General features: G+C 43.5%; 1 protein-coding gene across 3 annotated transcripts in view; it reads left to right on the top strand.

Moving 5' to 3' along the window:
* Positions 1 to 11,530, top strand: part of BRF1 (BRF1 general transcription factor IIIB subunit) — a 251,642-nt gene extending 240,112 nt beyond the window's left edge. For 2 of the 3 annotated variants that reach the window (XM_020800763.3, XM_078383588.1), the window contains one exon: positions 5,253 to 11,530. In XM_020800763.3, coding sequence (XP_020656422.2) covers positions 5,253 to 5,290 — 38 coding nt within the window. In that variant the 3' untranslated portion in view covers positions 5,291 to 11,530. The remainder of the gene's footprint in view (positions 1 to 5,252) is intronic. The other variant, XR_013540718.1, reaches the window with a different exon arrangement.
* Positions 11,531 to 16,159: the final 4,629 nt, after the last annotated feature.

The raw sequence follows: 16,159 nt of genomic DNA, 5'->3' as shown, positions 1-16,159 counted from the left end.
ACCAGAGCACGCCAGGCTCTCCTGTCTTCCACTGCCTCCCAGAGCTGGGTCAAATTCATGTTGGTCGCTTCAATGACACTGTCCAACCATCTCATCCTCTGTCGTCTCCTTCCCCCGTTGCCTTCACACTTTCCCAACATCAGGGTCTTTTCCAGGAGTCTTCTCTTCTCATGAGATGGCCAAAGTATTGGAACCTCAGCTTCAGGATATCTGTCCTTCCAGTGAGCATTCGGGGTTGATTTCCTTCAAAATGGATAGGTTTGTTCTCTTTGCAGTCCAGGGGACTCTCAAGAGTCTCCTCCAGCACCACCATCCAAAAGCACCAATTCTTCAGCGGTTAGCCTTCTTTATGGTCCAGCTTGAAGTTCTAGCATTCCCCAAGTGCATAGAAAGCACATCTTTGTTCTCCAGATGAATCACTTTTCACGAGACGTAGCTAAGCACTTCCTCTCTCTCTGGGAAAAAGATGTGTAGGTGAGTAATGCCTGAATGGAGCTGATCATGTGCCTCAAACCAGGTCTCACTGCAGATGTGTTTTGTCAAAAGGGCTCATTGCTGCTGCCCTCTGCCTCCACACCATTATCCCAGGAAACATCTCAGCGTACAGGTAAAGGCCATCTGTTACAGCTGAAGCCCACAGACCAGCTGTTTCCAGTTGCTGTAGCTCTTGTTTTGTGTTTGGAAGGTCTGGGCTCTAGAGTGGCGACAAGCCCCATCGTGCTACATACCTCAAACAATTGGTAGGTTCAAGAGTAATGAGGCTTTCCAAGGGTACTGGTTATGTACGCTTGCCAATGAAATGGTATGCTTGATTCAGTACAAGGAGGGTGTAATAAGATTGTTATTATTACAGGGGTATGATAATTCTAGGGTCAGGCTGGTTTTAATCTCCTAACCTGGATTGTGCAGCGACTGCACCTACTTATGTTTAACCAAGGCACCAAATTAAGTTTCCCCCAACCTACGTTGTCCCAGTGGAGGACGTCTATATTGGCAGGTGCAGTTTAGCATACAGTCTTCCAACACATTCTGTGGTTTGCCTGTAAATGTTTTGCACATTACGCTTCCCATCCTCGATGTTTTTCTTCCTGCTTTTTTGAGTAGCAGCATCTGTCTAATATCTCATGATCTGCTACATCTTCACTGCCAGCTCCTTCCTATCTCTCAGTCTTGCCATTTATCCATTTTAAAATTCTGGCCTCCCATAAAAGGAATGTTGTGCCTAAGCTTATATGTTAAGTACTTGATGCTGCCACAGAGTCCTGTAAAAAGTGCCTTGAAGCTAGTCATATTGTTTCATGTATTATGGTTTAATAATATTCCAAGATATTTTTTCCAGTCTGTTATCCCATTGATTCTTAGTTGTTGTTGTTTAGTCATTCAGTGGTGTCCGACTCTTAGATAAGAGTAAAAAGAGATTATTCAGTTTGTCTTGTGCTCCTCCCCATGTGCTGCCAATGGAACTCTTTCAAATACCAAAAGGAAAGGTTGTGCATTGCTTCCAGACAATGCTCAGTCTTCAGCTGAATTTTAAGAGATAGGGATTCCTGTGCTTCTCAGGCTTCACTGTTTTAACAGCAGCAGCAGCAGCAACCATGTCATCAAATCAATTCCAATTTATGGCAAACATGTCCAGGGTTTCTTAGGTATAGAGTACTCTGAAGTGGTTTATCATCCCTTCTTTGGGGGGTGCCCTGGGGCTGTATGTCTTGCCCAAGGCTACACAGACTGACTCTTCTCCCAGGAGGCACAGTAGGAGATTGAACTCACCTTGGGTACTCAATTCACTGGGCCATCCAGCCAGCTTGGCTGTACACTGATTTGGTTTATGACAAAATTATCTCCTTGGTATTCATTCCAACCTTATGATTTTTTTTAATTGTAAAAGTGGGACCTGTTAAACATGTGATCAATGGGATTAATTTTATGCCCCTATTTTAAATAAGTTATATATATTTTTAAATTACATTTATTTGGTAATAAAGTGAGAGTAAAGTGAAGGTGGAGTTAAAATTTATGAAAATATTGAGAAGGTTAACAGAAGGCCATTAAGTGATGTGTTAGTAGAAGTGTTCAGCATGGAAAAATCTAGTATCCATACATACAGTGTTAGCAAATGGAGGCTCTAGTCCAAATTTACCCCCTTCACAATGCTGGAAGATTAGAAGATAACTTATGTAGAGTCAGACTGTGGATCTGACTAGTCCAATACAGTAGTTTCCCCATATCCACAGAGTTAGTATCTATGGTATCAGTTCTCTGTGGTCACCACTGCTGCAAGCCAGGCTTTAATGTGCATGCGCACTTGCCACCTCCTCTTGCTCTCACCCATTCTCTTTAATAGGTTCCCTTGCACCCACAGTTTCAGGTATCGACTGTTGATCCTGGAATGGATCACCCATGGATAAGGGGGAACTAGTGTCTTGTCTACACTGGCAATGGTTCACTAGGGTTTCAGGCAGGAATCTTTCCTAGCTCCACCCAAAGATGTTAGGACTGAGCATGTGAGCTACTGCATGCAAAGCATGTGCTTTGTGGAGGGATCATTGCCTTTTGCAATGGGACCTGATGGCAAGCCACATCAGGCCATCACAGTTGGACCTATCTCCATTCTCAAAATGGCATTTCGAGAAATCAGTTAATCAAGGACTGAGCTGCAGTGCCAATCCATACTTACTGTTTTTACATGAACAGCAGGCAGTCTGCTATTGTGATTTATAGATTGATAGTACTTCCAGGCATAAATTATACAAACATTTTCACCAGAGGGATCCTGCAGCAATGGAAACCATCAAGTCAGTAGGATTTGTGTCTACAGACAGAACTGAGAATATACACTGTGCTTTGAATACAACTTTATTACTGCACTGAAGCTGCTTATTACAGTATAAATCTGTATATACAGTCAAACACTTGACATGGACCACTAATTGTGAGGTCTGATAGTGTCACACAGAGAGGGCCAACGTTGGAGTGTTGATTATTTATGGTGCAAACGTTTCAATACCCTTAATTTAGCCGTGGATGTTGATTTCAACTTTTGTGTGAGGTCTATAGAATAATCATAACAGGCTGGTTTGATGTGAGTGGCAGGCAATCACTCAAACTGTAGGAGACTCTTTTTCCATCAGCATATGTGATTAGAATTGCATTCTCAGAGAACTGCACCTGAATAGGTGTGTCTGTCCATGCCAAAGGAAACTCATAATAATAATGACAACGATTGTAATAACACAAAATTATTTAAAGGTCTCCGAACTATTTTCCCTCTATTAGTGTATTTTGAAACCTTTCAGTATATAATTGTTCGTCCCTCTGTTATGCAGCACTGATACCTTTGTCTTAGGAAGCACACACATAGAAATACTTCTGCAAAAAATGTAGGTGTACATAATTGACAGAATAAGAATTATTGGTTTGCCAGCTTACCAAAACCAAACCAAATCTCCACGCTGACAACTTAGGGAGAGAGACTTTACACTCCAGTCTGCTTTTATTTTTTGTTTGTCTCTTCCTTTTTCCCACCTATTTCCCACCTCTTCCTTTTTCAGCAACTTGTCTGGTGAAGGGATCTGCCTGCTTTTTAAAACATTAATACATGTATTAGATAAAACATAGCTAATTCAAATTTCTGTCTGCAGAACCAGGGGCCTAAAGTTTGAATCCCCACTTCTGAGAGAGGGCCCTTCTGGAAGAGGGGCCAGAAAAGATAATCCAGAGTGAATGTGGTTGATAAGGTTTTGTGCACTGCCACTTGTGTAGCTTTTGAGTGCTTTATAAATAGAAAATTCCAGAAGAATCACCATAAGTCAGAATAAATGTATTGCAAGATAATTACCTTAATTGTTAAAGTTGTTACCTTAATATGGAGTTTAGATTTTGGACCCAATACAGTGGTGCCTCGATTTACAAACTTAATTGGTTCTGGAACTCCTGTCGTAACTTGAAATGGTCATAAGTCAAAGCACCATTTCCCATAGGAATTCATTGAAATAAATGTAATCCATTCCGGCAGAAGAAAAAAAATCACACCCACCCCCAAAAAACAACACTGCCAAGACCCATTGGAAACACGATTAATCCGTTTTGGCTGAAGGGGGGGGGGAGAAAAAGAAACAAACTGTGCAAAACCCTTTGGAAATGCAAAAAGAGCAAAGCAGAAAGCAAACAAACCATGCAAGACCCATTGGAAATGCAAAAAAAGCAAAGCAGAAAGCAAACAAACCGTGCAAGACCCATCGGAAATGGGGAAAAAAAAGCAAAGCAAAAAGCAAACAAACCCCACAAGACCCATTAGAAATGGGGGGACCCCAAAAAGCAAACAAACCCCGCAAGACCCATCAGAAATGGGGGGAAAACCCACCAAAAAACAAACAACCCCTGCAAGACCCATCACAGCATAGAAACATAATCCCACCACCCAGCCCAAAACCATGTTGCAAAACCCACTCAGAACAGTTTTTAAAAAGCAGAAAGCAGCACCTTACCTTACCAGGCAGTCTGAAGCCTCCTCCAATACCACTCACTCTAACCGTTGGGGTGAAAGAGCTACAAAGAAGCAGCCTCTTTGCCACCAAGAGTTAGCAATTTGAATTCCCCGCCTTTTCCCCCCCCCCCCCCCCCGCCTTTTTCCCCTGCCTTTTTCTGTTCATAACTGGAAGCTCCAGCCGCAAGTCTAAGCAAAATTTTGCGGCCAGAGCTGGTCGTAACTCGAAATTATTGTATGTCGGGACGTTTGTAAATTGAGGCACCACTGTAATTCATATCATCTGTTTAGCAGAGGAACATAAGAGAACTTTGATGGATAAGGCCCGTTTTCTGCTTTGTATAGAAGCCATTCACATGCTTTCAGAATACTAGGATCAGGATGCACACATGTTTGTGCATGTACTCTTGTTTTAAGGCCAAGTTTATTGGCAGATTAATTCCAACTAGCTTGTTAATCTCTCCAGTGAAAGCTGTAATTTGATTGCTTGCTTGTTTCATTTGATTGCTCAGTGAGTTCTGTGTATCTGAGACCTACTTGACACTGTGCATAATGTAGAAATTTACTCACTTGCTGATTTTTGAGACCTTCTTCTTAACACTTTGTCATTTGGGCTCAATTTCTCTGTGGCTTCTGCCCAGTCGGACTCCTGTGTACTGTCCAATTCTGAGAAGGGCCAGTTCTGTTCTCTGCTGTTTTAGACATGACAGGCTTCTGGGTAATGCCCTTTCTTTCTAATCATTTCGCCTCCTCTTTGTGTTTCCAGATTATGGCTGTGAGATGGATGATGACGAGGGCTATTAATGTCTTTGTGCCTCCAGACCGAGACAATGCGACAAGCTACCTGGCAACGTAAACAAGCCCTCCTGATATCCAAACAGAAGCTCTTCCATTTATGGTGGATTCTGGTCCATTTCCGTAGAGCTGTTGGCTAGCATTGGATTGTGTCCCACTGACCTATAAACTGGGCTTTGGCTTTGAAATACTTGAAATGTTTCTGGATCATGTTACGGGACAGGGATTAACCGAAGGCATCAACTCCAGAGAACAAAGGAACAAAGGGGATGAGCCAAATGGCCAGCACAGTAAAAGCATATAATGTTAGAGGTATCTTGTGGCTGATCTGAAGTCAGTTAATTTTTGTAAAACCACACACACCACCATCACCACCACCAATGAGCAAAACCCGTGTGTTGGGGAGGAAAGCTTTTGGATTTGCATTGTTGAAACTGGAGATGATGCACATTCGTGGCTAGCAAGAGTCCCCACCCCATATTTTTGTGCTGAAAAAAAAAACACTGGTACATAAATAGCATTGGTGGTGATTATGCCCCAGCATCTTCCCTTTGAAAGCCACCCCAGATGTGAACTGCCTGCAGCATTGTCTTAAAGTTAGACAGTTGTTCGGCCAGAGTCTCCTTCCTTGTGTAAGAGAGCATTAGTACCGTACTTTTTATGCTTGGAGCAAGGGGAGGAATACAGTCTGAATAAGTAACAGGAGGACGATTTCTTTATGAAGGTGACTTGCTGCATTAAGAGCAAGGACATCAGTAGTAGTGGCACCATGCTGGGCGTTTGCTTAAGTTAGAAAAGAGTCCTAATTCAGATTCAGGGGAAGTTAAACCAGGCCTTTCTGACATTCACTGTTTCTGTTAGATAAAGCAAAGCTTGGAAAAGGGACTTTTGGACTACAACTCCCAGAATCCCCTACTCACCAGGGCAAATGGATTTTAGGAATTGTAGTCCAAGAAGGATATTTTTGCAAGCTCTGAGTTAAACGCAGAGCAAATGAATCCATCGGAGACCATCTCAGGTTTTTCTGCTGCATTGTAGGCATATGTGTTTCTAAAATGAGGTGTTGCTTGTCTGGGAGTTCTCAGTTTTTGTCCGTAGCCAGTCTAAGCCAATCTATGCGTGACAAAATGGATTTTTTTTTGTTTCCACGAAGATGTGGTGGGTGTTTATTTTATTGCAAACAAACTTTCCCCTTCCCCTTCATATAATTTAATTTAATGCTCTTTTTTAGTAAGCTCCGCAAGTCTCTGTTTTGTCCAGTAGACACGATTGCACTAGCTGATGGAACGCACAACTTTACAAACCCAAAATTAAAACAGACCAATGCTCTCTAGTCCCAAACTCAGCGAGAGTGACATTTTCCCCAATGCTATATTGGCAGGATTGCGGCTGGCATGTTAATTGCAAAGGGGGTATGACTCATTTGATTTTCTAGCACCACTGCATTTATTTGCAGTTGGGAGCTAAAGCATGAATGCCATTTGGGCTGTTCTCATCCGTGTTTCTTGGCAGACAAGAAGGGTGCACCAAATCTACCGTGGAAAATCAATTCTTTATCCCCATCTAGACAAATACAAAATATCCAATTCTTCACACTGGCCATGTCCATGTTAGAGGTCACAGCCACCTTTTTCTGCGCCAGTGTTCAGTTTTAGTAGAGTTCTGTGCTGCAATATTCTTTTACGTCCTCCAGTCGGAAATCAATATTTCCCAAATGTCCAAGGCCGTGTTCTCACTTGGATGGTTAAACTGGATTTCAGAGGGATCACCTCAGGCCAGCAGTGGTCGAGCTGTGGAATTTATTGTGTTTTAACTTATGAATGACTATTTCTATGTTTTGTTTGCTTTGTGATCACGTTTTGTGAACAAATTTGCACAGTGCAAGAGGGACAGAAAGCGACACACACACACCCCGGTCATTTTAGGAATCAAGTACTGGGCAGGCTTGCCGACACAGTAGCCTGGATAGCTACTGTTTTGTCTTTTTTGCTGATTTTATTCCGAAACAGTAAATCCTCCTTGTAGCGACAGCATCACCTATTTTAATCAGAGGGACCATCTTCAGGAAATTGCTGGTGTTTGAAACCTTTTTATATTAATGACTGAGGTTCTGTTGTTTGGTAGGCACATGGCGTGACAGTCGCTCACCTCTAGTTGGAAGTTAAGTAGTTGCTGCTGTGATGCTCAGGGGCGCCTGCGCCTGTTGGCTTGGTGTGCTCTTGAGAATCCCATCAAGGACTTGTGAATGGCCAACTAGGAGCAAGTGAACGTTATGCCATTTGTCCTCTGCCTGCGTAATACAGCAACAGATTTCAGCCATGTGTAAGAAGAGGGAAAGAAAAGCACCCTTTACACCCAGGAATTTAGAAAGAAGTGGAAAGACATCTAAGGCCCAGGTCACATCACAACATCATTTCCTCTTGTCTTTGCAGCCTTTCCTCCTGTGGGGGTTGGCACACCCTGACATTTGTAATCAGCTTTCTGCATGGAACTATCTGGTCAGCAGGACAGGTTCTTTTACGGGATGTACCTCCTTGAAGCCAGGAATGTTGCCATAGAGACTAGGAACACAATTTGGCCATTCCACGTGGGATGCAAATTACTGAAATCCTAGGAAATCTCTTTTCAGTAGAGAGTCATGCCTCTGAAGCTTCATGTTCAGCATTGGGTTGGTTCTTCGGCAGTTCCATTGTTGGGGAGAAGGACTCGAGTCAAGAGCCAGGGAGACACTGCACCGTACCGAGTCCCTACTAGCTCCCCTGCTTGTCAAGGTCTCAGAGCTCCCAGGAGATTGGGAGGCTCAGTTTAAACACAGGGCATCTGTGATGGCATCTTCTGACTCTCAAAACCATTGCAAAAAGTCTTCACTTGAGACACGTAAAGTGAATCCTATCCCTTTGGTTGTTGTTTTTTTTTTTTCCAGTTCTAACCTGCCCTTGGCTGCAATTTGCATTAAGAGAACGCCAAGAAAGGTTTTACACACACCCAAAACTCCACTGCAAGTCCTTCTCCCCACAAGCCTTCTCCCCCACCCCCCATGGTGGATACAGGAAATGCATCCCTACCTCTTGCTTACCTGTTTAACATTGCCCTGAGAGGAAACACTTGCTTCCGCTTTGAGTGAGCAATTGTACTGTTTGGGCTGCCTAACCTTAACTGCTCTGAACATTGAGGTCTGACTTGTCATCCCTTTTGACTCATACTTATTCCTCATGTAAAACACAGCACACACTTTTTAAACTTAAGAAATACTTAGGACCTCTACTCTTACGTGCTGCACATCCTGGACCTTGAATGTGCCTGGTCTTTCCAGAGGTGTCCAGCTGTAGAGAGGGAGGCCATGGGATCTGATAAATGAAACAGGAACACCTCCAATAGTGCTTTCACCTGGCCCCACCGTCATGTTCAGGTGTTGTTCCCGAATCAAGGTAGGGCTAAAAGGACGGTGAGCTTGGGGACATGGAGATGTATGTAAGCCTGCACCCCCATGTCCCCACCCCATCTGGATGCAAGTCAGACTCGTGCTTGTTTGAAATAAAGGCCTGAAATGGAGTTGAATGTGTTTGTAGTGCTCCTGTGATTAGGACTTCTGCCTTACCAGGATTCCCGGCTACTGAAACACTGTAAGCCCATTCAACTGAACATGCTTACTGGCTTCGTTGCAGACCTCCCATTGAAATACACAACAGTCTGAGAGACCTCCAGTTCATGGGGAGACAAGGAGCAGGGTTTACCTGGCACTCCCATCCCCATCATCCTTCATGCCCCGTGCAGAGCCATTATGCCTGAAAAGGGCTGATCTTCCACCTCTCCCATGTCAGTCACTTACGTCGTGTAAACCAGGGATGGTCCTCCAGAGATTGCTGGACTCCATCTTCCATCAGCCTTAGCTAGCACAACTTGTTGTAAGGAAGGCTGGGAGCTGCACCCCAGCAATGACTGAAGGGTCGCATGCTGTGGCTCAGTTGTTTTCTGAGTTGTGTTTCTGAGAACCAAATATAAACATGCCATGTAGAATCCCTTTAATCTTAGTGTACTTTGTCCTGCTCTCCGTAAAACAAATAGCGTCCACTGTGGAGGAAGGACCGAGTGTTCTTCCGGCAGCCTTGGAGGGGTGTTTAACCCTTTCCTTTTTCTTGCCACCGTCCTCCCTGAAGTTTGTCTGCATTGGAAAGAAATTGCTGCTTGAAACACATGGGAGGTTTGCTGCCAGTGCAGACTACAGGTTCAGGAAAGGGTTGTCCTTGGGACTGCGTGAGATAGAAAAGGGTTAAACTTCCCTGCCTTTTGCATTCCATATGGTTGCCATCTCCCTGGCCACAGCAGCTCCTGGGATGAGCATGTGTAAGGATATTACATGCAAAGATTCACTTAGCTTCCAGTGGAGTTTATGCTTATTTCTCTAAATAGGTGGTGATAAACCAGGTGATGAAGGAGCCTTTCAAAGGTTGGCATCCTCTGCCTCAGCCATTCCCAATCTGGGATGGTACCCCAAATGATGACTCTCCTCAGCCCTCAACACCATGGCCAGGGATGACAGATTTGTAGGGTCAAAGCAGCGAAAGGGAACTTAGTGATGGGAGACTGCTCTATGTGGGAGAGGGGGAGCGTTTTGTTGTTGTTGTTTTGGTTGCAGAAAGTTGTCATTGTAATCCAACTTTTGAATTTGTACAGGTTTAAAAACTTGTATCTCAGGTTTCTAATTCACTGAATTATCTCGGAGGATTTCCTTTCCTTTCCTATGCTTGTTTCTCCTTGGTGTCGTTAAGCTGAGGGAATGCCAAGGGATTAGCAAATGTCTTTTTTTTCTGTTTTCATAACTGCTTAGACAAATGTTAAGAAACCAAGTGTCACCGTTAACTCTCATCTCCCTCTGTTAATGCTTCATGTGAAGCATTTTGCTGGATTTCCCAAAAGTAATTTGGGTCTTGCTCTCGCCCAGGTTTAAATGACGATGAGAGCTATTTGAAGAGCAGTTAATGTTAGATCCTAAATCTTGGCTCCTCTTCCCCCGACTCCTCGGTGTATCACATATTTTTCAAGTTATTTATATAGGCAAAATCCTGTACGATTGTGCTTTTCCACTTTTAACTCGTTTGTCAATTAGCTCCTTGTTTGTAGACTTGTTGCAGCAGGTGCCAGCATGAAGGAGGCTAATAGGTGCTCTTTATGAATACCTGATAACCAATGATGAGATCCCGCCTGCAAAAAATTCAACATTTCCCATCAGTTAGTTTGTCCTTTCCCCAACCACCTCCTTTTTTACCTCTTTGGGGAGAAATACCCATGCAAATCTGGCTTTTCTCTAATTTGACGACCTAGTTAACATTACAGCCCTGTTCAGGCATCTATTAAAGGGACTAAGATTAACACAGGAGGAAGGGAGTGTGCTAGCCCCATTGTCTTCCTCATCTGCAACCTGAGAGGACCATTATCTCTAGGCATGGAGCTTCTCCTGGTTATCAGAAACCCTGATTTTCCAGGGGCTCCCGCTGCATCCAGAACCTCCCTGCACAGTGCAGTCTCTCCTTTGAAGATTCTCACTTAAACAAGTGTGATTTAAATCCCTTTGTGAATTAAAGTCTTACACATAACCAATATGGGAATAACAATGGGAATACCTCTGTCCTGTGAGTCATGGCAGCACCCCAGCAAAAGTACAAACTGGGCTTTGGAGGACATTATGGAAGGGGGAAAGGTTGATGGTGACCCACCCATTTACAGTGCTAACTTCTATCCCCTGCATCTTGATTTTATGTGCTGTTTCTTATGAAGATTGCTCTCTTCAGTAGAGAAAGTCTTAAATGAGGGCACACTCCCCTTTTTAGCTTCCATTGTAGTTCTTACAGTATTGTTTCCATTCTTTCTGGATTGCAGGAAAGTACATCAACTCTCAATGTTTCATGTCTTGCTGCTTGCAAAGCATCTCTCATATGGCTCCATGCCATAACAAGACCAATCTCTCTGGTACAGAAGAGTGCCAGTGAATCCAAAGGATGTGTCTTCTTGGACTCCCGCCAAGAATCGTGTCCCACTATTCTGTTTTGTTTCCTTGCACAAGTGTAATATCTGTAAATATTTTAAAAAGTCACCTTTTATTATGTGTTCTTGCAGATACTGGCCTTCTGTTGGTTGGTGGATGTTTTTTTTTTAAATGACTGTTGAACTTTGGTGTGACTCGGACAGCAGTGTACAAAATCTCCTGTGTATACCCTATTTTGTCTTTATGAAGCAAAGCGTTTGTAATTATTTCCGTGTCTGTGTGCATTTGTTTTCCTTAAAAAAATGGGTTGTGCTTTCCGGAAGAGCGAGTGAAGCAACAGTCCCTTTCCGAATCACAGTGTCAGAGCCATGATAAGAAAGATAAAAATAACTCTTCCCGACTTTTTTTTCTTACAAGTGCAAACATGACCTACCAAATGAGAGAAATGAACTTCGGAATTATTCTCACCTAAAGCAACAGAATTTCCTTAGTGGGTGGATCAATGAAAGCCTTGTTCTGGTGCTTGCCGGAGCTGGAGAAGAGGGGCGGCACTCTTGCCTCCCCGTGGGCTTTGAGAATCTTACTGGTTCATGTCACACCTCAGGGGGCATTTAAGCAGTGGAACTAATGCTTCCAAAAATGCTCCATTGCTATGGGGGAAGGGGACATGCTTTCCTAAGTCAATTGCAAATGGAAAAACTGGGGAGCCCTCTTTGAATATAGTAGTCTTCAGCATGAGCTGCCTTAGGTCTGAACTGAACCCTTTCTCCACTTTGGACCGTGGGTTTCGCTATTGTTCCATAGCAGTGGGGTTTCAAGCTTGAGTCCTCAGATATTCTTAGACTCAAAACTCCCAGAAACTTTCCCCACTAGCTGTGCTGGCCAGGATTTCTGGGAGTTGTTGCCCAAGAACATCTGAAGACCCAAGATTGGGAATCATAGCTCTGAGAACACGTAACATACATACTCAGCAGTGGCTAGAGCTGTTTCACACCAAAATTCAAACTGTCTTCAATGTCACTTGCCCTGAGTTTTGTATCTGCCTGGAAATGTGGAAAACATAGTGCTTAAAGCACTGTATGTGGAGTTTACAGCTTCAATATAAAGGTTGCACATCACCCACCTACCCTCCCATTGGGCTGGGCACTCAATTTACTGAACTCAGAAAGATTGAAGACTGAGTCAAACCTTGAGCCGGCTACCTGAGCCCAGGTTGATTGAACTCAGGTTGTGGGCAGAGTCTTAACAGCAGTACTGCCCTCTAACCACTGTGTCATGAGGCTCGTACATTTCACCCTAAGACTTAGCAACCCTACACAAACCTACTTCCAGAAATCCTTCAGATGGAAGATGAAGGGATGAAGCTGAGAACTGTAGCAGAAACGTTTTTGCTACACGTTATGCATCCATTGCAAGATGCAGGGTTATGGACGAAGTGGCCTAGGCCAAGATGTTTCTCATAATTTTCATGGCCCCATAAAGCAGTTTGCTGTTAAAAGAAAAACACAAGCCTAATGCGTGCATTGGAATCTTCCCTCTGTTTTATAATGCATACTCGAGGCACAAAATGTTAACGAAACAGATTGGAACTCGACATTAAAAATCCTTTTCAAAGCTGAAAACCTTGTAGTGAGAGCTAAGCTGTGCAGACAGTGGATTATGAATAGAAGTAGAGATGCATTTAAGAATTACGAGATGTTCAAAGAGCCCGTGGTCTTAAGTCTCTTTAATTAGTAATGGGAGTATATATTGCTGCATTTTCAGGAGTCGGGGGGAGAATAGCCTGTTGTTGCTATGCTGCTTTCCACCTGTCGTCAGTAAAAGATTCTCCACCCTCCCTCTTAGTATATGTTTCATTATAGAACACAACATTAAAGCTTCAGTAAAATCTTTATTAGCTGGCAGATGGCTCCAACAGGCTTTTCAGACATGATGATGAAGGAACTACAACCAGGCTTTTCAAGTTACACTTCAGCAGATCATTAACTACTAGAATCTTAAAGGATTCCCTCCCCCTTTCTTTTGTAACATCAGGGCCTAATTCTTTCTCTCCCTCTTTTTGGGGAAGAAAAAAAACCCCACAAAATTATTTTTGTAAAAGGGGACCATGGAGAGACCCAGTGGCCTTCCAGTCCTATAAGACTGTTGCTCCCAGTTTGTGCAGGGTTGCCAAGTCTTGGGGAGCAGGCTGAAATGATTTACCCAAAAAGCAGTGATAAAGAACAGCCTATCTGTTGCAGGAAAGCTGACCATGCATGCCTGTATGGGTTTACTCATGTCCCCATCTACTCCAGAGACCAGGAAGCTGAAGCTCTCCATGTGTTTAAGACCAAAAGTCCCATCTTCCTGCTGGCTGCTGCTATCAGCTGGGGCTGCTGGGCTTTGTACTCCCAAACTCCTCAAGACCTCCCGGTCTCCTCCCCTCACTATAGTCATTGACGCTTCACTCCTAAATTAAGCATGCACAGAATCCAGCCTTAAAAACACCCAGTTTCTAGATAGAAAATATGCGATACAAGGACATCTGCAAGCGGGATCTGAAGGCCTTAGGAATAAACCTCAACAGATGAAAACTCTGACATCTGAGTGTTCAGCCTGGAGGCAGGAGGTGCATCACGGCCTCTCCCAATTTGAAGAGACCCTTGTCCAGCAGGCCAAGGCAAAGAGGAAGTCACAAAAGCAGCAAAATCAGGGACCTGCACAGGGGACAGATTGGATTTGTCTTCATTGTGGAAGAGATTGTTACTCTCGAATTGGCCTCCTCAGCCACACTAGACGCTGTTCCAAGTCCTCCATACAGGGCATGATACCATAGTCTCTCAAGACTGAAGGATGTCTACCTATAACAAGAGTCTTCTGGCATCTGAAAACACCGGCAGATTTAGTGAGCAAAATATTGTGGGCTTGATGCATGAATCTGGCTGATACAGATATCCTGTTACATTCAACTCCAGTTCTCTGAGCAATGAGAAGCTCCAGGTTTAGCTTTTCCTAGAAAAGAAGGCGCCTGAGGCACCTTGGCATTTTGTAATAGTAGCAGTTATTTACAAATACGGAGCTCTGCGCTTAGTGTATAAATTCAGAGGTGAAGGCAGAGTTTAAATACTTCAGTGGCTCAGCTACAATTCGGCGCTCTTCCAATGTCTCATGGGAATGGGCAGAAAGTGCAGAAAGTTGTTTACAAAGCCCAGCCTCTGTGTACTTTCCCTCGTCTTAGCTTAACAGTTGCAATCTTTTATTGATGAAGACAGTTGGCACCATTTCTAGAAGGCAAGGGATTTCTCCAGACAATAAGCTCACCTACTAGTTTCCTGCACAGACACATTTCTGGAGCATAATGGGCTGCTCACACTCTTTTGTCAAGTTGAGGTGTTACCACATCAAGAGGCCATATCACAGAAATCAGAAGGGGAAACTAATACAACCCCACATGCTATTTGAGGTGGTTTACTGCCAGCCGCCATTACGGTCACTCAAGGTGTACCTGGAATGTGTCGTGTATTACATGTAGCGGCATTCTGGGTGCCAATAATGAGAACCAGCAAGTGCCATGAGGGTCCCTGTAATGGTGACAAGACCTTTTTTTAAAAGGGGGAGAGACTAATGAGAAAAAAAATTAACAGCTCCCAATGGTAGCTATGAAGGATCTAAAAAAGATACTCAAGTGTAAGGATGTGTTGCTGGAAATTACATCCAAGTTTGTCGATTCTGTGGTGTTCCCAATTACTGCGTATAGTTGCGAAAGCTGAACACTAAAGCAAACCGGAGTGAACAAAATGTGATGCTCAAGAAGAGCTGTACAGATACCATGGATTGCCACAAAACCAAACAAGTGGGTCACATCAAGTCTGAACTCTTTCTTAAAGCAAAAATGACCAAATTGAAACTATTATGCTTTGGGGCATGGCATGAGAAGACTGGAAAAGGCAAGGTAAAGTTGAAGGCAGCAGTAAATGACGAAGCCCAAACATGAGATGTCTTGACTCAGTAAAGGAAGCCATTGCCGTGAGTTTGGAAGACATGAGCGGTGGTCTTAACAAGGATTTTTTGGAAGTTGGAAGTCACGTGAAGGCATGTAACAGCAACATAAATAACCAACCACCAATGTGTTCCTCAAAGGAAGTGTTTACTCTTCGTAACGCTTTTCTGGTTATAGTTCTCCTCCGATAGACTGCCTACCTAATTTTTTTTACCCTAGCCGAGTACAGTGGTGCCCCGCATAGCAATGATAATCCGTTCCAAAAAAATTGTCGCTATCTGGATTCATTGCTATGCGGGGCAAAAAAGCCCATAGGAATGCATTAAAACATGTTTAATGCGTTCCTATGGGCAAAAAAACTCACTGTTATCCGGAAATCCTCCATGCGGCTGCCATTTTCACTGCCCGGTAAGCGAGGAAAGGGCGCAAAAACACTGCGGGCACCCATTTTCTTTACCTGGTGGCCATTTTGGAACCGCCAATCAGCTGTTAGAAAAAAAATTGCTATGCGAAAATCGGTAAGCGAAACGCTTACCGATCATCGCAAAGTGATGTTTTACCATCTAAAACATTGTGATGCGATCGCAAAAAACACGTTGCTATGCGGATTTGTCGTTAAATGAATCGCTCATTATGTGGGGCACCACTGTACTTGTATAGTAGGAGAGAAACCCTGCATTGTGATTAGGTATATATTGAATAGAAGGGAATTGGCTAATGAATTCCTGGTCAACAGCTTCTCATTGGACCTTCCCTTTCAAGTCCTTTGGTTGATTGGTGTGATTTTCCTGTCAGCAGCAGTGTCTCTGGGGGCTAAATTGTTCTTCCATTGATTCTTAGATGTCTCTAGATGTTGCTGTTGTACATTGTCACGTCAAATCTATGGCAACCCCATGAATGAGTGATCTGCAAAATG

This window comes from Pogona vitticeps, chromosome 1, assembly GCF_051106095.1.
Source record: "Pogona vitticeps strain Pit_001003342236 chromosome 1, PviZW2.1, whole genome shotgun sequence".
NCBI lineage: Eukaryota > Metazoa > Chordata > Lepidosauria > Squamata > Agamidae > Pogona > Pogona vitticeps.
The sequence above is the reverse complement of the archived record's forward strand: the minus strand, read 5'-3'. Positions and strand labels throughout refer to the sequence as shown.